Here is a 21,743-nt window from a genome sequence, read left to right as displayed (position 1 = left end):
TTACTGGAGACCGATAAAAATAAATAGCTAGCCTTTTTTTAGTAATCTAGATATAACTATGTTGCATAAAGAAAAAATGAAATAGCTGGCCATGCTGGTGGGAAGAAAAATTTTAGAGTTATTTCCATACTTTTTAGAAAACTAGAAAGTATCGTGATAGCAATAGAAGGCAAAGATCCGTGTATTTTCTGTTATAACATAAAGACCTCAGTTTGGAGTAAAGCCTAGAAGCGAGTACGGCAAATTCACTTTAAATGCCGGTAGATGCGTATCATTCGCTTACAAAGCAGAGGATGCAATTTTAAAATTTCCAACTTTGCGGGAAATTAATATTTCTAGATTGGCTATTCGTGTGCGGGAGGTATGGGGGCGGACTTTACACTCACCTAAGTCATCGCATTAAACTTTGGACGCCCACCAGCTTACAAATCGTCTTAACTTGTAATCACGCTACTCGTTACATTCCACCCACACCAAGCCAGTCCCACGCTAGCTCGAAGAAATTCCATTTTTAGAGTCCACGAGGGAGTTTGTTTACGTTGTTGTCACTAAGGCTGTTACTAAACTTGACGCAATTCTGTGAACAAGCCGCAAAGCAGGGAATCATTTGGTGGGAACGATATGCTGTGTTGACAAAAAGTGCAAATAAAAAAATGACGGATCTTTCCCATACTCTCCGAATCTATTCTTTAATCATATATGACATCCATAGTTCTTCTTCTTCTTCTTCTTCCAAGAAACCCCACGTCCTTCAAAAATGAAGATTCTTGTGAGGGGTTGTTAAAAGTGAAATAAACAAATAAATTAGCTAACAATATGCAAATATCAACTAAATGCATACTCCGTGCTTTTACTTATAACATCCTTATCAATCACTGTTCGGTACTAATATAGTTTAATCTTTTTAACTTATGTTCACGTGAGGCATACAATGCTCATTCCTACTTTTTACTCATAAAAATTCATTCCTTATGTTTCATATTATCACGTGTAAGTCATATACCGATACCCTTAAAGTTACTAACGAGACAAATGATGACGTTAACACGGATTATGCTCGTCTTTTTATCCGCCCCTACTTAGATTCATCTCTTGTGACGACGACGCTGATGAACTTGATTGCGACACTCTCGTTGGCGTCAGTTTTGTAGACTTCCAGAAAGAGTCCCCTGGCGGGACGCAGTCGCCCATTGAAGGAAGCCGTTCGCGTAAAGCCACCGTCCTGTGCAGTTTGGCAGGAACCCCAGCCCTCTGGCAATTTGAAGGTGAAAACGAACTTGCCAGGGTAAAATGTCTCCTTGATTGTTTCGGAAAATTTTGGGCCGTATTGTAAGGAGGTTAACACCTTACCAGATACACCTTCAGCTTCAAAGCATGGAGAATAGCGACGGTTGCCTTCATTATAATTCCCTTTATCCATGGCTTGAAAACCTACGAAACTGTTGCCATCGGAGATGCCAAAATTTATGTCGCTGTCAACATATCCAGCATGATGCCCTCCATAGCTGACATCATTTGAGACTGTGATCTCGACGGTCATCGGCGTTAAATCGTCTAAGGCACCAGGAGGAATCATGGGAACCTTAAGAAGAGCGGCGTTCTTTACTGCGCCTGCGCTGAATTCCAGTTGTAGTGGCTTGAATGTACAATTGCCGCCAATGTAACACGCATGATTAATATTATTTAGCCAAAGGGGAGTCATTGTTTGGTGGTAAATCACTTTCTCCTGCAAAGTTAAGTGAGAAAACTCAATCAGTCACAGACCTCTGATTCCAAGTTTCATACGTTAAACATTGAAGCCTCACAGACAAAGCTAAATTTAATTGGGTGGAGGAGGAGAAAGAAGATGAAGACCACTTCAGCCCTTTTCTTCATCTAAATTACTTAAAATGCTAATAGTTTGTCTTCTACTGTAACGATTAGAAAACCTAAGATATCCAGAAGCAGGCCTTTGAAAATCCCGAGAATTGAAAACAGTAATTTAGCACATGATTTTCTAAACTGACCCTAGCTTCCTTAAAAAAATCCTTGAAGATGATTACGAAGTCACAGCTTCTTCCTTAACCCATACAAAGGACGTTCTGAGGACCACTTACAATCGTACAAGGATTAAATATTACATGGTTCGTGCGAAGCTTGTCTGATCCATTGTGTCGGTGCCTTTTGTTATTGTGCATATGTTCCGCGAATCTCGGGTTTCTTCACCCTCGTTCAGCTCCCTCCCAAAAGGCCTTATGGCGGTTTTCGACGCCATTTTGACGGGTAGGCAAACATGTCACAAGACGTGTTTGCCTACTCCTCAACATGGCGTCGAAAACCGTGATAAGGCCTATTTACAAGGGAGAAGCCCTGGGAACTTGGTTGGGGTAGGCTCGATTTCCAGCCGCTGCTCGGGAAACGGGCCCGCGCTCCTCCCCCGAAAAGACTCTCTCGAGGAACAACGACCGGACTCGAGAGAGCGGCGGAAATCGAGCCTAGGTTGGGGTTTCTTAGGGATTCAAAGGTATTTTTGCACGTTTTATGACCTACGCGGGAAAAGCGGATCATAGCAAGGGCGGTTGGAATCGAGAAAGGAAACTTGAGGTAACTATGCATTCTCAGAAATAATTGATTTCTAATTTAGAGAGAAAATGCTTTTCGTTGTTCTATATTGTATTGCGACATTTTCCATTCATATAATATTGTAATTGTGCCACTTGTAATTTAGAAATATCCCAAACCTGAAGAAGGCTGGTCTGGCCAGCCGAATGTTGTTTTAAAATACTTTTACCCGTTGTATCGGATTTGCAGTAGTCCTTGGACTTCTCGTATTATACTTTTATCAAGCTTAGCCGATTATCTCTCCCGAAATCCAACGTTGACTTCTGGCAGGATCTTCGTTCACGGTTTTTGGCAGTTTATATGATTGCTCAGAATTATTGTTACTTGATCATCTCTGAAAAATGCGCGGTTACCCTCAATTTTTTCTTTTAGAGACACATTTACCTTTTGTTGGTTAGCTGCTCGTGTTGTCGGATTGGCTGAGCCTGGTTCGCTTGCAGTTTTGCTGCATTTGTCAGGGCGCCGGCACGGGACGTCTCCTATAATGATTGAAGTATAACTGTAATTAGCATACCTCAGTGACCGACTATCGCGTAACGCGCAATCTGATTGGCTACACAGGTGCCGTCTATCGATCGATAGACGGCAGTTTGTCAGAGCGCGCGCGATTTAGCATGCATCATTGCACAAATATATCAAAATTTATGAAATAAAAAGATTTTTTTGCTTCATAGATCGATCACTGAGGTATGCTAAAACAATTAGACGGCTCGCTCTCGGTTTCTATCGCCTTTGATAGTTGGCTCGGGGCTTCGCCCCTCGCCAACTATCAGCCGATAGAAACCTCGAGCTCGCCGTCTAATTGTTAATTATATTAAAGTACTCATGAATGTGAGACACAAATGATGGATCACAGAATTAACTCTGCAATGTATGTTAAAGTGCCAAAGTGAACCCATGAATTTCCTACTGAGCGTTGGCCCTAGTAAGGAAATGGGAAATCGCACGAGGCAAAGAAAAAATCTTTGACCTCGGCGGGAATCGAACCCACGACCTCCGGATTTGATCGTCCGTTACTCGCTATACCGACTGAACTACGAGGCCAGATGGGAGCAAGTCGTGAGTGAATGTTGTGCCGCTAGCACTAAGGCCACAAATGCGGATAGATCAGGGAATGAACCACATTGCCCAAGAAAATAGTACGATTATAAGAAAGGGCCGTATTTTTGGCAGCACTGACACAACATTTTTGTATTTGGGACAAGGCTGATTTGTGGAGACACTTAACAAAGTTGAACTGGCCACTTTTTTATTTTTTTATTTAGTTGTATCAGACGTTTACCGAAAAACTTCAGTAGAAAAAATTAAACCTACTGGTGCCCAACGTTTCGATGATACTGCCATCATTATCAAGCCATCTGCTGCTTTCCAAAAAAATAATCAATGTCTTAATACTTTTTTTAAACAGTTGTAATCTTTGATTTTTCTTTTATTTCTCCTTTTCTTTCTTGTTGACCCACATTTGTAGTAGGTGATTACATCGTGAGAGGAAACCTAAATTTTCATAACCCTAGCAACGCAAACAAAAATAGATTGAAAAAAAATTTTCATAGGAAGAGGGGCATGTATGGGGGATTCGCTCTCTTATCTCATAGTCTCTTGGTTTCTATTAAGTTTCCACGCCATTTCATTTTCCTTTGTTTTGTTTGTAAATTTGTTTGTCTTAAATCTCAATTGTGAAAGTATGGCAAAATAAAATAATATGGAATGAACATTCGATCAAATCAGGCGTACACGTTGTAATTTTTCATCCATCCATTCAAGTTTATTTCAGTTAACGTTACACTCTTTCTTTTTTTATAAGAATATATTTTATTAGAACATCGAGGCTGAAATTTTGCGAGATTTTAAGATTATTTTAAGAATAAACCTGAGGCTGAAATTGTGAAAAGAATATAACTTCTTGCGTTGAAAATCTGAGAAATGCTTTTTTTAAAGCCGTCTGACGTGACATCTTGACCTAACAGTGACTGCAACGAACAGCGATGGAGCACGTGCACAATGTACAGACACGGGACTTGTAATTGTTAACCCAAAACATCCTTAAACGGAAATGTCATAAGCTATAATTAATTAAGAATCTTACAAGAATATTTTCAGCCTAAAATCGGCAGAAAAATAGAAATATACAGCCTGGGCCGGAAAAACAATATTCTTATAAAAAGAAAGAGTGTAATCTCGTCATCGTTTTGAATTGAAGACCTGAAATGAGAATTGAACGACAATGGTCGTTTGTATTCATCTATATTGTTAATCACCTTTTGGCTGTAGAGGTAGTTTTCCTCCCGTTGCAATAATCGTGGTAGCCAGCAGGAGCAGAACGAAGAGTGCAGTCTCATTGAAATCCATCTGTAATCATAACAAGAAAGAAAAATAGAGGGTACATCTCACAAGTATTTTCACCATTGAATCAGATGTCCACTTGTACTCCTATAATTTCCATATTCCTAGACCTAAATAATTTGGAGATTGCAAAATAAAGCCTTTTCCGGCACTACAGAGGATCTGTCGGCTCTACAACAATTTCCCTGCAGAAGCAAGAGTGCAGGGTAGCCTAAGTACTTTTGAATTCTACTTTTTAAACAACATAATTTTTTAGAGAAATATTGTAATTTTTAGGGCATATTTTAAATACTAATATTTATTAAAGTAGTTAGCACGGCTCGCGGGAACCGAAACGATATTTGTAAACTTATGATGAAGATGAAGTTCTCAAATTATGTTCACAAAATGAAAACTTTTCTCCGGTCTCCCTCGGAATACCTTCGATGAAAAGGTCTTTTGATTTCCAGTTGCAATGATTATGGACAGCAGCAATAAAACACTGAAAAATTTCGGGCGAAGGAATCGCAAAACAATCTTCAATTTTTTCATCAAAATTGTGTTATTCCCATCTTTATTGGACAGTATTTAGCATACAGCATTCGTTTGAGGATTAAGTGGGAGAAAGTTCTTATCGGGCGGAATAGACAATGCGAGCTCCACTTGATAGACTGCGTAAACGATTTACCTCATTTAATAACAGTTACGGTTACGGAAGTAGCAGTACCTAGCTGATTTAAAAATGGCAGCGAAGTAGTATTTGTAGCCGTATAAGTAGTTGCGACCAAAGAAGTGAAGAAGCAGTTGTAGTAGAGTGGAATAGTGTTGTAATAGGTTTGAACTGAAATACGATAATGAATCTAATAGCATTGAGAAAATAACAATTCAGACAACTGTAACTGATTCTAGCATGATGCACTTGAAAACTGATATTCCTGTTGTAGCATTAAACACTAATTCTGACATGTATTCGGTAAGAACATAGTCAATTAAAGGCAATGGTTATGAAACCTGACAAACTTCTTTGTTGTATGTTTTTGTTTGCCTTTTTGGCCTTGACCCTGCACAAACAACAATAGAGTTCGGAATGTGTTGGACGGAGCAACTGACCAATAGAAACGTTTTTGTTAAGATATTCAACTGTGTTTTGAACGTTGAAACAAAGGATTGTGCAGGGTCGCGGCCTTTCCAACATAAATTGCATCACCATTGTTTTCATGGCAAGGTTTCCTAACAAGTCCCTCAAGTAACTATGGTAAGAAAGCTAATAACATAATAAAAATGAAAATGTAAAACTCACTTTGGTTGACGACTTGCAACAAGCAGAACAGCTACAACTGTGTATAGCGAGTAGCGAATCCTGCGATATTGGCACGGTACTTGCGAGATAGCTTGTGTTAGTGCGAACGGTTTTTTGCGAGTCGCTTTTATAGTCTTTATAACACGTGCCGGTCGGTACGTGTATATGCTCTGGGCGTCACCCAAAAACGTGTGTCATACGCCTACTTCCTAACAGCAGATTTAGCAATGAATAAGCGGGAAACTGTAAATTCCAAACTGAGGCGTCATACCGACTGCCTAAGTAAGTTTCATTAAATTTCTAATAGCTTTTGGTCGGTACGTGTATCTGCTCTGGGCGTCACCCAAAAAGGTGTGTTGTGCGCCTACGTTTAAACGGTTTCAACATTTACCCAACATTCGTCCAACAAAAGTTGAACGGGATGTTGGGCATTAAATTTGGGCAACATTTTCGTGCCACTTGTCGCGCGTCAACCACGCGTTGCAAGTTGCGATTGCTGTGCGTTTGTTGCGCGTATAATCTTCTCCGCTGTTTCTTCTTTCTGCAACATAAAAATTGCGATTAGGTGGTAAAATGCGTAACGAATGTTGTTAGCTACGAAACATTTGTTGCGAGACTAGTTGCACGAGAATTACACCGACTTTGACACATGCAGAGATCATGAGAGATCCTGTTTGCCCTTGATGTAGGGAAATTGGGAGGCCTTTCTGTCGTTGAGAACTCACTTTACTTTATACACCTTTCACATTTAAATTTATTACTTATTCATATTTAATTAATTCTTTGCTTCATTTACAGTAGTCTCCTTCGCAGCCGTCATTAGGGTAGTCACGCAAGCGTTGCGTGACGACCCTAATAACGGCTGCGAAGGAGACTACATTTACAGTTGTTGTATGATGAGCTTTTCCCCAGCTAACGTATTTCCGTTTTTTTTTCTCTATCCATCACGGGGTTTTGCCTTGTTGGCCTCTAGGGTCCGCTCTCAGTAGCCTCTTGTTTCTGTGTCAGTTATCACATTTCTCAATCTGTAAGCGAATTTGATGGAAGTTATAAAGAAGTTATATAAGAATAAAACAAAATAAAATAAAATAAAATAAATAAAATAAAACGTGACGTTGTACTCTGTCGATGAGTGTTCGGTTTGTCAATTTTGCTGCTTGCATCCAGAGAACAGTCTAAATGTTTTTTATCAACAGAAACCCAAAAACATTGCTCAAATTTGTTGTAGACTGTTACCCCAGTGTAATAAAACTATCGATGAGTGTCTCTGTTCACAGTTGGACAGCGAGTAGAATAAACTGCAACTTCAGAAAAAAGTTAGGCTAACAATTTTTTGTTCTCGTGTTTTCGTTCCCAAAATGGACTAGAGAAGATCATAAGTTGTTCCTTTCAAGGCAGTTGATTTCTTTTACTTGATGTCTTGGAATTATTTTGTAGCTAGTCTAACTAAGTGAAGGAGGTGATGTCGCACCATTTTCACCATAAAAGGTTAAAATCCCCGGGATACTTTCCCTTTAAGTTCTGAGTTCAGAGTGGGTGTGAAGCGACAAACAAGTAAGAACATACACCCTAGCTTCTTTGGACCCTTGTCCCCGACAGTGCTGCATAAAATGTTTTTTCCATCGTGCATTCTGCTGCCTCTTCTTTAAGTTAAACATCAAAGAGGCATACCACATTGCCCGGGAACAGCCATCCTGAAAAAAGCAAGTCCAACACCTTAATCTCACCGGCTCTTCTTGTCAAATTTTGCGCCTTGTTACTATTATTTATGCACTGGTTTGTTGTCCATTTTGAAATCACTGGTGATCCTTGGAATCTGATTGGTCCAAAATGGTGCGATTTATTTCCAAATTGCACCATTTTAGACTCTAAATCGCATCATTTTAGACTCTAAATCGCATATTTTTAACCAGCCAATGAGAAAGCGGGATTATTTAAATTGACCAATCAAACTGCAGGAAAATTTTAGACAAAGAATGTTTTCGCTTTGTTTTTAGAGCTTAAATTTCCTAGAATTTTTTAAATGATTTTTTTTTTTCGGATTTTTTAAATATAACATATTCTGGGTGGGGGAGGCTGAAATCTTTTATTTAGACACTTTTTTGGGCAATATTGGGGGATTTCAAAATGGATGTAATTAAGTGGTAATTGAACTTTGTGTCGTGCAATTTTGGTCTGTGATCTCAAATCAAACTCGCGCTATCGCGCTCGTTTGATTTTGAAATCACGCGTATGATTTCAGACCAAATTGCACTCCACTCAGTTCAATTACCAATATTAATAATATTAAGAATGCAAGAATTTATAGTATTAAAATACTATCAATAAATCTGATATCGGTTAATCATTATCATCATCATTATTATCGTCGTCATCATAATCATAAACAGCATCATTAGTTTAGTACATAATCCAGGTGATAAATACCACCCATCATTTCAAATGTATAATCATCGATGCAGTTTATCCGGTGGATAAATATTTATCTATGGAAAGCGATGTGTTCGCTATTCGGACAGCTGTTTGAAGATCTTTCCGGAAGCCCAATGATTGGGGTTTCTGTATTTTTTATCTTACTTGTTTGCTTTGCCTGCTTTCACACCTTGAAATTAGGAGAGAAAGCTATTTTCAATAGGAGAACAGAGAGCTAGTTTCGTTGCGTTAAAACTTAATGCCTTTCTAACGACTTGCACCTGCCCCACCCTAGAGAGAAACTCCAACCGTCCCTTGGAAACGAGGCAAAGAATTTCGCGCGTTTGTTGAACTCACGAAGTGATGAATTTTGTTTGCTGATGAATGTTTTAAATAAAAAAAGACTTCGAAACAAATCTTCTTGAAAGCACTTAGAAGATTCATCTTTAAATATGGGCGAAAGAAGAAGGTCACGAACAGCTAAAGATTTGGATCTGCAAATGCTAGGTGAGTGAGTGAACCTGTGGAAGATTTTGAACTGACGATTTGTATTTTGACAGTTTGAAATATTTCATCACAACAACTTGTTCAGAAAGCGTGAAGAGCATTTCATTTGAATGGAAAGAACTCCGTACCTCGATTAAACTTGCTTTGTTACGCGAAGTCTTGTTTGTCATTTAGATCGTATAAAATCAGTTTTTGCAGGAAGCTAAACTTTGATTTAAAATTTCAGAGATCTTTGAATAAAGTGTTTAACGTTTTTGAAACATAAGCTTGAACTGTGTGCAGTAGATCATTTTCTCAAACAAGAGTTTTACCATAGAAGCAAACTTTATAGCAGTTTAATAGGCTTGCTTTTATTTTATTCTCATTTTCAAATCAAGATTTGTTTCAAATTAGCAAACAGTCGGGGGTATTGATTTGAGATTTGCTACTTTGATTACATGGTTTCAGAAATTTAAGCCAAGTTTAAGTTGAGCTAACAATTGATCATTTTACCATAAATTCCTGATTTTTATTATAATTTTATGACACCTTCTGACAGACGATACGCCCAGGAAATCAAGCAGAACGCCGAGCAAAATGAGCCTGTTACAAAATACACCGGACAAAAGTGAATCCCCAGAAACGGAAAGACGATCTTTGAGATCCGTCAGATCTCGGAAAAGCCGGCAACCGGAGGTGCAGCTCAGTGGTGAAATGGAAAATAACAATTCACTGCTCAACTCCAGTAAAGTTACAAACAGTGCAAGATTTGATCCAGAACACCTCTATGGTGAGTCAAGAAAGAGGATAGGCCTGTCGTATTGGGGGTGTGGGGGAGGGAAGCCGGGGAAACGGTGGGGGGTCCTGTTTTGCATAGCCTTACCAGGATACCATTTTCCCCTGCTATGGGCTGGATATATTAACTGGGGAAAGCTTTTTAGGCTTTTGGCACTTTTAAAAGTGCTGTCACCCTCTACAAGATTTTTACAATAATTATTTATTATTTTACAATAATTATAATTATTAATGGTCTATCATGTTTTGATTTACAATCAGACTCTCCAATAGAGAGTTATAAAGTATATTTACATAAAAATGATTTGTTTATTAATCTGAGTCATTTTCTTTGAAAACATGGAGCAGAAGAGGTTAAGGACGGTGCCTACTAATACCGAAGTATTTTTGTTCGGTTTATGACTATGCGGGAAAAGCAGATCTAAGCAAGGCCTATTGGAATCCAAAAAGAAAATTGGGGGCTACCACGCATTTTTCAGAGATAATTAAGCATCAATATCTCTAAAAAGCGCCAAAATATAAGGCAATGTATGAGATTTTTTCCTAAATTGAAGCTTAATTTTCTCTGAAAAATGCATGGTTACCCCCAATTTTCTTTTGAGATACCAAAGGCATTTAGTAAGTTCTGCTTTCTCCGTCTAGTTCTAACCCGCGCAAAAATATTCCTGTATTAGTAGGCACCACCCATAGGAAACCCGAGTATCTCGCGATGCGCAGAACGTATGCACAGTAACAATAGTAGGCACCGTCCTTAAGAGAAAAATAGTATTGTTGGAAGTAGTATTGTTCCTGTTATAATAACAAAGACATTTGTTTTTTGGCAGGCTTAGACAATCCTGGTAGTGTTTCTTCTGGTAAGTGTCTTTAGCCAACGGATACCACTACTGGAGGGTGTAGTCCTCAGAATTTAGGGGTGGGGGTCTGTGGCTCAGTTCTCCAAACCCTGACCCAATGTCAGATAAAAAATAACTATATAGCTAATATTTTTTACATTTGGGGGGACCCAGAAGTTACTATGCTGTATACGCTTATTAACATGTTCCAACATTGTTGGAACAACAACTCAGTGTTCAGTTTAGAACACTGGTACAATATTGAACCCCAGCTTTTGAACTACTCAGATTTGGACTAATATTCATTTTCACATTAAAAAGTATCTTTTTTTAACAACAATAGGTTCTAATAATTGAAGTATAACCTAGTACAGTACAGTGAACAGCTGTATACTAAATCCTCATAATCAAAATCGGTTTCACACCTAATATCAATATTTATATAATTCTTTTTGTTAATCATGGCCCATTGTGTTTATCATCACCATCATCATTTTCATCATAATAATCCTGATCACTTTCCTTGGCACTGCCATAATGCCGTTTACTTTGACTGTCAAGTGTCAAACGTGACCTTCACCTACCTGTATAGAAATTATTTTCTGTGTTTCCACACAGTTCTAGACTGAAATACAAGTAGACATTTTTGAGAACAAGAAACTCTTGTGCAAACAAGATCTGCAGATGGGTTAATTTTACTGTTGTTATGAAGTTCTTCCAAGCTTTCCTTTCCTGGGGGGAGGGAGGGTGCAAAACAAAGAAACCTTCCACGGGGGGAGTATGGATATTTTCTGGAATTGCTTTCAGCCAATCACAGTGCACCTTCATTGTGCAGTTCCAGAAAATTTCCATACTCCCCCACATAAGGTTTTTGTTCCCCCTCTGCCCCCAGGAAATTCTAGTTTAGGTTCAAACTTTGCTTCTAAGATGTTGATGTTTAAGACCCCCCTCCCCCTAGGAATTTCTAATGACCTTCCATGGGGTGGGTATGGATTTTTTCTGGAACTGTACATTACAAGTTTATGAGTATTTATCACAATTACCTTAAAAATAATAATGTTTTGGACTCATCTTTTTTCACCTAATAAATAATCAATTTCCATGACAAAAATTATTATCAAAATGTGCTAAAACATCTTACCAGGCTTTCATTTGGCAATTCTTTTAATAATTCAATTATCTTATAGTCATACTGAATCTTTAGGCTGTTTATCGATACTTTTTTTTCTTTCATGTTCTTTTTTGTTTCCTCTATAGGTAAACAGAATGAGAGTGGGCAAGAAACAAAGTCTGAATTAAATGTAGGGCACAAAACTGGAAAAAAGGAAGTTGTAAGTTTAAAGAAATCAAGGAGCCCGATGACCTTTGGCAGCCACACCCTAAGGTTGTTGAGGAGGGGGAGGGAGGCATTTCACCTCAGAATGTTGATTAGGGCTCAGCATCCTAATTTTTTATTTTGTTATATGTACTTTAAATTTTCATGATTGTATTTCATACATTTGGCTGGAGGAACAATCTGGAGCAACCAATCAACTAATATGACATTACCTCATAATTCTCAAAAAAATTTCTTGATTACCCCACCCCTAACAAAAAATCTCATGTGGAGGTGTCGTGGTGTAGTGGTTAGCACGTCGGACTTTCGATTGGAGAGTCGATGGTTTGCATGCAGATGCCAGGTTGGTCTCTTTGTTGCTGTGTTTTTTCCTTAACAAGAAACTTTGCTGCACATTGTCTCTCTTCACCCAGGTGTATAAATGGGTACTGGTGACATACTGCTGGGGGTAACCCTGCGATGGACTCACATCCCATCCAGGGGGGAGTAGTAATACTCCCAGTTGCTTCATGTTACAGAAACCAGGTCAAGCTTCGGCTGTGTGGGCCTGCACTTAGGCTCATAAATTATGCAACATTACCTTTTTTTTACTTAACATAAAATCTGTTATTTTATTTGCTGTTTTTAGATTCCAAACATTCTGTATGCACCTCTAATAAATTTATTTTCTCAGGTACTAGTAAACCAACTGCTGGAAATTTACCTAACCATCATGCTATTTTCCTTTCCACAGCTTTGTTACTGGATTTTCTTTGCCTTTTCTCTTTTCATGTGGCTGGTTTTAATTGGTTGGATGCTCAGACTTAACAGCCTCATTCATGAGAAGCCGGTAAGATCTATGTGTAGTCTACCTTATTTTTATCCACAGTGCATTAGTACTGATGGGGTCTAGGAAGCTTACCCTACACTGTAATTCCTGCAACAATAGCCAGGGGTGATTCTTCTTCTTAAAAAGGGACAGCAGGGTGGTATTCAAGGAAGGCAATTATCCACTGAAGCTGATATGGTTAAACCACAGATTGCTTCAAGTATAGAGAAGGGTACTCCATGGGGGTGGGGGTACATTTCACCCACTCTTTACGCCCCAGGGTACTAAAATGATAATGAGGTGCTGGCTGAGAAGGGCAAAGAAAATTAGGTTAGTCACCTTACTCTGAATTCGTGTACTTCCTATTAGACAGCTGAGTTACTTGTAATTTCCATATTACTTCATGTTTGGCAGAATTACTTGTGTTTAAGTGAGGATTAGATTTACAGAACACTTTGTGAGGTCTGCAATGAAGAGCATACATCTCAGCATCAGCTTGTAATTTCCTGGACATATCTGGAAAATCATTGCATCTAGCCAATAAATAAATCACCTGAAATTACTATTACTGATTTATCTCAAAATGACATTTTAACTCATTTTTCTCTTCCTTTCTAGGAAAACACTTTGATTGGAAAGTTTCCAAATAAAGAATTGGCCCTTGAACTCAAACATATGGAGGAGAAAATAAGTAAACTAGAAAAAGGAAACAAATGTAAGCATAAAATGTTTCCTTTGCAGACACTACTTGAGCTCATCACCCCTTGACCCACCCCATGATGACCCCCTTGAATTCCACCCCTTGTAAGCCAACTTTGTTTATTAAATGGCAATGAGCATATTATGGTAATTTATGTTTAGTGGTGAGTCCTGGGATGGGGCTAGGGTAACTGGGTGAAAAAAAGTTCTTAATCTCAGCTGAGACATTTTTCAATCCAAGTCCCAAACTTATGTGCTCCTGGTCCTAAATGTCCTTAGCTGTTACAGTATCCAGCCTGTGGAGGCAGGATTTTGCAAACTTGTGTAAAACAATTTTGCGGTTGCTGTTGTCTTCTCCTGCGTAGAGTGTGGAACAAAGTTAAGGAAAAAACGTTGCCGTCTACTTGTAACTAATAACCTCATTACCTTGCAGTGTGCAATGCTCAAAGTTACCAGAAAGTTTTCCTAGATGACGAGGTATGAAGTAAATTCATAATTATTGCAGTTTTTCTGGTCTTGCCATACTACATACCATCATTTTACCTCATAAATTTCGTCGCAATTAAAGTGCTTCAAGCAAGAAAGGCATCTTAGATATCCGAGTTGTTTCAAATCAGCACTATTTTGGTGTGCAGACGGGATGTCATGGATGAAACAAAGTTCTATGCATAGATTTTAAAAATTAGCTCATTGCTTTTCCTTTTCATTTCCGAGTTGCCTCATTATGAAAGCGAGGCTAAGTGCAATGTTTTCAATACTAATTTTCATAATAAAAACTTTGCACTTAGCCTCACCTTCATAATGACGTTCAAAGCAACAAGAAAGGCTTGACTTCTTTTGCTTTTAAAATGCTTCAAAAGACAAGGATGCAAATTGTAAGTTTGTCTTGCTTGAGTAGCCTCGGTTTTCTGGAAAAGAAAGTACAAGGCTAACAGTGCCCCGTGGAAAGTGATGCTTTAAGCCCTTCAGTTCCATCCTATTTTTTCCCTTCGAAAATTATCTGTTAAGTGAACTACGGATCTACGGATGTAACTACGGATCTCAAAACATCTTGTTCACAGGCAGTCAAAGGCAACGGTCAAGAATTGGTCAAATTGATCAGCATGCGAGTTGAACAAGCCTTTCAGCGTTGGGAAGCAGACAAGATTGGAAAACCAGATTACGCCTTGGAATCTGCAGGTAAATGTGGTCTCTGTAAAATGTAGCTGAACTAAGCGTTGCGAGGCACGTGTAACTTTTGATGGGGAACATATCAGTCGCCAAGAGGGTATTTTGTTGCAAGACAGGTCCTCATATGGTCCGAGCTCAATTATTCCTGAATATATAATGAACACTCAGTTGCAAATTTATCTACTAAACAGATAAAAGATCGGAATCTTTGCGAGAAAGTTGCAAATTACGTACGCAATTTTCATGCCATTTTCGGTAAACGTTCAGTTAAAGACCTGGCGTGCGTTTCTCAAACTCCCAAAAATGACATTTACAGTTGTTGTAGAGTAGGCCTATTGGGTGAATGGTTTGGAGACACAACGCTCCAGTATATATGACGTACTGAAGGTTCGCAACCACCAATGCGATTTCAAATCGCGCGTAAATTACGAGAGCTTTGTAAAACCTTAAAACCTTTTTATTATAAAGGTTCATGACACGGGCTTACAAGAGCATGTCATTTTGAAACAAATCAGACAATTTAAAAACTGAATTGGCTGACGCAACTGCTTCGATGGTCGACTATTGCTAGCTCTGTTCCCAATTAAATTGAGTGGAACGCTGTTGAGTGTACTATATTCCGCTTTATATGAATTGCTGTCGAGCCAGATAGAGTAGGAAATCAAATGCGTACAGAAAAATCCGGATAACTAGAACAATCAAGTTAAATTCCAAACCGTGTAAGGCAACGGATCGAGTAAACGGGAAAGGGAAGCCATTTTTAATCTAGGTTGTGAAAGTTCCAGTTAGTCCATTCTTGTGCCCAGTGCCCTGGATCATTTTGATCTCTGCCAGATAGCTCGGGTTCACCTTTGTAGTTCTCGAAAATCTCCAGCATAGAGCGACTCATATTTCAATTATAGCTAATCATGTGTCGAAAGTAATTTCGTGTTTGCCTTGGATTTACTTTACTGCACTCTGTGATTGGCTAGCAAAAGTCCTGCCACTTTCTTAACCAATGGGAAACAAGACCAAAACCAATCGTGACTTGCTCGCATACATTTTCCCACGCTTGACATCGGTTACATGTATTTGTTTCGAGCCGGCTCTGACTGGTCCATTGCGCTGTTTGCGTCTGTTCTAATTGGCCAGAGTATTTTTAAAACTACTTTGTGTTTGGTTCTACGAAACTCAAATGAAAACCACTCTTTTATAATCTCAATTTTGCCTACATTAATTGGACTCCGTGCAGGTGGTCAGATTCACAGTGCGTACCACTCGGCCACGTTTTCAAACGGAGCACCTCAGCTGCTGTTGTTTGGTATCCCGTTGTGGTATGAAGTCAGGACACCAAGGGTGATCATCCAGGTACGTATGCTGTCCCATTACTTGGCTATTTGAACGATGGAATATCCCCTTGCCTTCCATTTGCCAAGAAGGGGCATTTTTTTATCACCAGCTTAGACGTACTCAGAATCCGTTTTCGTGGAGTCGTCAGGCGTAAAACGCCTCGCGAACGCGACTCCGTCGCCCTTTCCTCACTGTCGACGCCATAAAACGCCGGCTTGAGGCAATTCTAGCACCAGCTCTGAAGATTCTTATAACGAATCTAACTTAAGGTCTTCTGCGTATAGTAAAGAGACGAAAGTTTGAGTTATGACGAGAAATTTCGAGCAGTTTGATTTGATTTTATTCAATTGTGCGTTGTGTGGAGCTGATTTACAAGTCAGCTGTCAGAGCAAAGACGTCTTTTAGCCAATTTGCAAGTAATCGTGGTTTGGTCTACTCGAGTCTTTAAATCTTTGTCCAGCCAACCCGCGACGACTTACGTAATTGTATTACAGTGAAACTCCGTTAATACGTGGTCGTATTAACAAGGTGGTCGTGTTAACGAAGTTCTCAGATTAATAAGAACATGACTGCGTAAACTTTTGTTTGGGGCAAAACTGAGGACCATTGCAACTGGGGCCCAGTTGTTCAAAGCCCGATTAAGCTGATCCTGGGTTAACGAGAACATTGGTTCGAGTTTATTCACCAACCCATACGAATTTTTCCAAAAGATTTTTGTCCCTCAGTTTTGCCTTAAACTTTTCTTTACCATTAGCTTAAAATTAGCCTTAAAAACATTCTTAACGAGCGAGATGAAAAGCACGGTTAACTTTTAATCGTGGATTAGCGTTAATCGGCTTTCGAACAACCGGGCCCAGGTGGTCGCCGTTTTTCCATTGACTTAAGGACGGTGCCTACTAATTCCGAAGTATTTTTGTGCGGTTTATGACTATGCGGGAAAAGCAGATCTTAGCAAGGGTTATTGGAATCCGAAAAGAAAATTGGGGGTAACCACGCATTTTTCAGAGATATTATTAAACATTAATATCTCTAAAAAACGCCTAAATATAAAGCAATGTATGGGTTTTTTTCCTAAATTGAAGCTTAATTATCTCTGAAAAATGCATGGCTACCCCCAATTTTTTTTTGAGATACCAAAAGCATTTGATTGAGTTCTGCTTTCTCCGTATAGTTTTAAACCGCGCAAAAATATTCCTGTATTAGTAGGCACCACCCATGGGAAACCCGAGTATCTCGCGATGCGCAGAACGTATGCGCAGTAACAATAGTAGGCACCGTCCTTAATTAAACCTTATGTTCTAATAACTACTCACTGGACCCGTTTAGTCTGGATCACTTAATGGGACTAATACACGTACAATTGCCATTTATTTCCAACGCAAAATCTTAAAACCTTTATGTTTTGTGGAACACTTTGGGCATAAAAAAATAAAATATTTATGTTGCAATGGTCACTCCACACAGCTCAGCTTATGGCCCGCACCTCACGCATGCGCACAGCCATATCACACAGACATTGCCACCAACTGATAAAAGGTCGTACCCGGTGGTTTGTAATCGCGAGTTTCGAGAAAGGGCCTCTGACGACTTAGGATAAATAGATGTAATAAATTGTCAGGTTGGTTTTATTTTTTTCTCTCCTCAGCCAGGAAACACGCCAGGAGAGTGTTGGGCCTTTCATGGAAAAGAGGGCTATGTGGTGATAAAGGTTGTATTAACTTGATTTTTAACTATAACTTACCTACAGTATTATTTATTATGAAGCCTTTAGAGCGACATTCAAGTTACTCGCGTTTCTTTTATCTTTGCTTTATTACGCTCTTTGATTGGTTCTTAAAATCTCGAGTCATGTTTTTAACCAATGAGAAACCAAACCAAACCAAACCAATCGTGACTAGCTCGCAAACGTTTTCCCGCGCTTGGCGTCGGTTACATGTAAATGCGTTTGCTCAAAGTTCTGATTGGTTCACTGTTGTTTGCGTCTTTGTGATTGGCCAGAATGGTTCTTTGGTTCTAGTGTTACGAAACTTGATTTGAAAAAAATAACCACCCCATCTAACCTTCCTACTTCACGTTTCCACTGTTAGCTTTCTCAGATGATCAGACCTTCTTCGTTTACTTTGGAGCACATGTCTTCTTCCCTGTCTCAGTTTGGAGATAACTCTATCCCAAGCGCCCCAAAAGACTTCTCCGTTTGGGTGAGTATGATGTGTCAATTAGAGGATATACCTTTATAATTAAAAATTCGCTGAAGTGCAACTTTGAGAAAGTTTCCTAAATTTTGCTCCTGAATTACTCTTGAAATTCATTGAATATCAAACAGCATCGATGGAAAGCACTACCCAATATCTTTAAGTTGGATGTACACACTTTACAATTTAATCCACAGACTCAAAAGTTAAAACCACCTTGTATACCATAATAAACAACACACGAGGAAAATACTTCTAGATAACCTTCATCTAAGCGGTCACTAGCCAGTTCTTTCCGAAAACTCTGCCAGATACGCTGAACGCAATAATTCTCATTTCAGGGTTGGAGCGATGCTCACGGGAAGGAAAAAACCAAACTTGGGGAATACGTTTATGATCACGAAGGAACCGCCCTTCAAACCTTCCCAGTACAGGTAAGCAAACGAAAAACAATTACTGATATTGAATTAATCGTATACGTAAATGTTTCTTATGTTTCCTTTCTTGCCAAACAGTTTATGGTGTCGTCGTTACACGTGCAACATAGCGGCAACACGTTGCAAGTTTTTATCCGTGTTCAAAACCCGGGAACACGTTGCCACAACAAAATGATGCGTTAAAAATGTTTTCTTGAAGCGTCACCCCTACTTGTATTTTTCCTTAGTGCCAACGACTCAAGGACACAGACTATAATATATGCAGTGATCTGTCTACTGTCTACTGTGATCGTGGGTGAGAGTGGTCTGTACAGGCATGAACTTACATTGTGACTGGGTGAAAAAACTCGGCCTCTGATTGGTTGTGAATCTGATTAGAAAATAACTAGGGTTTTGATTGGCTGAACATCTTGATGGCAGTGACTAATGTTCCGACATCCAATCAGAGCACACACACTTTTTTAACCAATAAGAAACAAAAGCAAAACTAATAATGACTTGACGTGCGCACGCGCACATTTTCTGTTTTTCGCACTTGGTACCCGTGTAATGGTTTCCCGCGCTTGGCACCGCTTGTGTATTTCTATTTGGAGCCCTGACCCCAGTTGTTCAAAGGCCGGATAACTTTATCCGCTGGATAAGGCACTATTCGGGGTCCAAAATATACTTCACGTTAAACGTTGTCCAAGGTTTTCGTACACTCCTAAACTAGACTGTGGTTAGAGTGTACATATTCGCTTGTACACGACGAAATACTGAAATCTTTGCACAGATTGAAACTTTCGGATAGTGACTTATCCACTGGATAAAGTTATCCAGCCTTTGAACAACTGGGGCCTGATTGGTTCGTTGCGCTATTTGCATTTGTTGTGCGGATCAGAAGTGAAAATTTTCATTTGATTTTTACGACATTCATTAATCGCGTTCGGTTTTTTTCTGCTGTTTTGCAGGTTTCCACAGAGTCAAACTTTCGATTTATTGAGCTTAGGGTTCACTCGAACTACGGGAACCCGTCCTACACATGCCTGTACAGATTCAGAGTTCATGGCGATCCGTACAAAAACAGCATCAGTAACGACTAACTGATAATTAACTATAATACTGTGATGGTGTAATGCAGTAACCCAGTGTATTATATAGTACTTTAGAAAAGTGATTCATTTTTTGAACAAATATGTTTATTGAGGAGAAATTGCTAAATAGTCCAATGACGAAGAAACACTAAGTTAAATATTAACTACTGATCTTGGAAGAGCAACTGCCTTTCAAGGAAGCAATGTTGTTTATGTTCTTGCGGGATAATGAAAGGACAAAACACATCTTTTCGCAGTGTTACTTGTAGCAACAAAACTTACGAGAATGTTTTTGATGTGGGATTTCTTTTTAAATCTCCTACAACCAAACACAGAGTCGATAATTTCCCAATCCGGTTTTCCGTTATTCGATTTGAAATATTGTAATTGTCTTTGAGATGTCCCAGCATAGAATAAAGAGAAAAAAGAGCCGATGTCAACGGATTAGTTCACACAATAAAGTGTAACGGGCAAATTTAATATGTAAATACTGTTCCTATTTAGATAATGTTATGTTTGACACCTTTGAAACGACTTAACATGTCTTAACAGTGCTATTCAAGGATACTTTTCCAGAAAAGAGAAATATTGTCATTTGAGAAATGATAGAGCCAGGCCATTACCAGACTGATATGATGTATCTGTTACAAGGCAATTCCGAGAAATCTGTAAATTAGAGCGTTCTTGAAGCTCCCTTAAGTTTCTCAGCACATAAGTTGCATTCTGGGAGACCCAGGGCAGGTAGTGCGTGCGAGGAAAAGTGGAAACCGTTGAGAAAAAATTCGGAGAAGAAATAATTTTTTTTACGGACCGTTTGGCGTCAGTTTCCGTCCTTGCCCCCGCTGTCTGCGCCCGGGTGTCCGAGAATGCATAAGATTGTTAACAACTTTTGAAATTTATAATGCCAATGTCTTAGTATCCGTCGAGAGATTTAATATTAAATATTGACATTTTTTCACTTGGGTGATCCTTTTTCTTCGGGTGCTATTCTCACTGTGCGACCAACGGAAAAGCGACTCGTGAAAAGTCAAGTTAAGGGCAGATACGACTTGATTTGGAGTAAAAATGAAACAAACCTCACCACGTAAGGGCTTTGAGTTTATATTGAATTTAACTTGAAATGTTAATTCAAAGTCGCGTGCCACCCTTAAATATAACTTAATTCTAATGGCTTTATGGTAGCGTGTGACACACGCCATTGGTGGCATTTTTCAAGGCTGGTTCACTCGTCGAAAGCAAACGCAAGCAGAAACGAGATACACATGCGCATTTCCGTATCCCAAGATAACGGCAATCTTGTTCCCAGAGCCGCGTTACCCTAGACCAGCAGTCGGGAAATGAGGACTCTGGGAACGAGATTAAAGAATGGCGGAATAGGACACCATCTTGGATTGAACTTAAACCTTGGAGGCATGGAACGAGTATTTTTCATCTTGCGTTTGGGTTGCCTCGGTTCACGCGTGTAAAATGCAAACGTAAGCGCAAATGCAAGTGCATTGAATTGAAAAATTTCCATTTGATGCGTTGGCGCTTGTGCATGCATTTGCGTTATGGTGGTTCACACGTGTGTTTGCCTGCGCTTGTGCTTGCATTTGCGTTATGGTGGTTCACACGTGTGTTTGCCTGCGCTTGTGCATGCATTTGCGTTATGGTGGTTCACACGTGTGTTTGCCTGCGCTTGTGCATGCATTTGCGTTATGGTGGTTCACACGTGTGTTTGCCTGCGCTTCTGCTTGCATTTGCGTTTGCGTTGCTCGTGTGAACCAGGCTATAAGCACGACTTTGCATCCGTTCACTGATTGGCTGTACTGGAGTTGACAAGATGGTTATTGGATGATGACTACAAACACGGTTTTCGAAGCGGCATAAAACTGGTGTCAATTTAGAAGAAATTGAATTACAATCCCAATTTTGGCAAGTAATTCATGGTAAGGTACCATATAATCACCC

General features: G+C 39.3%; 2 protein-coding genes across 3 annotated transcripts; one reads left to right on the top strand and one right to left on the bottom strand.

The window, feature by feature from the left end:
- Positions 1-825: 825 nt before the first annotated feature.
- Positions 826-6,394, bottom strand: LOC146462381 (uncharacterized). Its single transcript, XM_085085681.1, has 4 exons — positions 6,224-6,394; positions 4,860-4,950; positions 2,986-3,080; positions 826-1,726 (listed from the first exon to the last, which is right to left on the bottom strand). The coding sequence occupies exons 2-4, from the start codon at positions 4,948-4,950 to the stop codon at positions 1,076-1,078; spliced, it is 837 nt and encodes a 278-aa protein (XP_084941807.1). The 5' UTR covers positions 6,224-6,394; the 3' UTR covers positions 826-1,075.
- A 2,575-nt stretch (positions 6,395-8,969) lies between these two features.
- On the top strand, positions 8,970-20,751 carry LOC146462380 (SUN domain-containing protein 2-like). 2 transcript variants are annotated; one of them, XM_085085697.1, is made up of 13 exons: positions 8,970-9,142; positions 9,681-9,911; positions 10,741-10,770; positions 12,007-12,080; positions 12,819-12,914; positions 13,512-13,608; positions 14,026-14,069; positions 14,654-14,771; positions 15,994-16,109; positions 17,737-17,799; positions 18,179-18,289; positions 18,625-18,717; positions 19,671-20,751. In XM_085085697.1, the coding sequence occupies exons 1-13, from the start codon at positions 9,088-9,090 to the stop codon at positions 19,800-19,802; spliced, it is 1,260 nt and encodes a 419-aa protein (XP_084941823.1). In that variant the 5' UTR covers positions 8,970-9,087; the 3' UTR covers positions 19,803-20,751. The 2 variants fall into 2 exon arrangements, with proteins under 2 accessions (XP_084941823.1, XP_084941824.1); XM_085085698.1 differs by having other exon boundaries at positions 12,007-12,050; positions 19,671-19,941.
- The last annotated feature ends 992 nt before the right edge of the window (positions 20,752-21,743 follow it).

Source organism: Pavona decussata, unplaced genomic scaffold (assembly GCF_977016875.1).
Source record: "Pavona decussata unplaced genomic scaffold, jaPavDecu1.1 SCAFFOLD_189, whole genome shotgun sequence".
Taxonomy (NCBI): domain Eukaryota; kingdom Metazoa; phylum Cnidaria; class Anthozoa; order Scleractinia; family Agariciidae; genus Pavona; species Pavona decussata.
Note: the sequence above shows the minus strand (reverse complement) of the source record. Positions and strands in the feature narration are given on the sequence as shown.

Bases quoted from the DNA above. Each gene is read 5' to 3' on its own strand.
- LOC146462381 (XM_085085681.1), bottom strand. From the start codon at position 4,950: ATGGATTTCAATGAGACTGCACTCTTCGTTCTGCTCCTGCTGGCTACC. The intron at 3,081-4,859 runs GTGATTAACAAT...CAATCATTATAG, and splicing joins ACTACCTCTACAGCCAAAAG to GAGACGTCCCGTGCCGGCGC. The intron at 1,727-2,985 runs GTAAATGTGTCT...TTAACTTTGCAG, and splicing joins GAGCAGCTAACCAACAAAAG to GAGAAAGTGATTTACCACCA.
- LOC146462380 (XM_085085697.1), top strand. From the start codon at position 9,088: ATGGGCGAAAGAAGAAGGTCACGAACAGCTAAAGATTTGGATCTGCAA. The intron at 9,912-10,740 runs GTGAGTCAAGAA...GTTTTTTGGCAG, and splicing joins TGATCCAGAACACCTCTATG to GCTTAGACAATCCTGGTAGT. The intron at 14,772-15,993 runs GTAAATGTGGTC...GACTCCGTGCAG, and splicing joins TTACGCCTTGGAATCTGCAG to GTGGTCAGATTCACAGTGCG.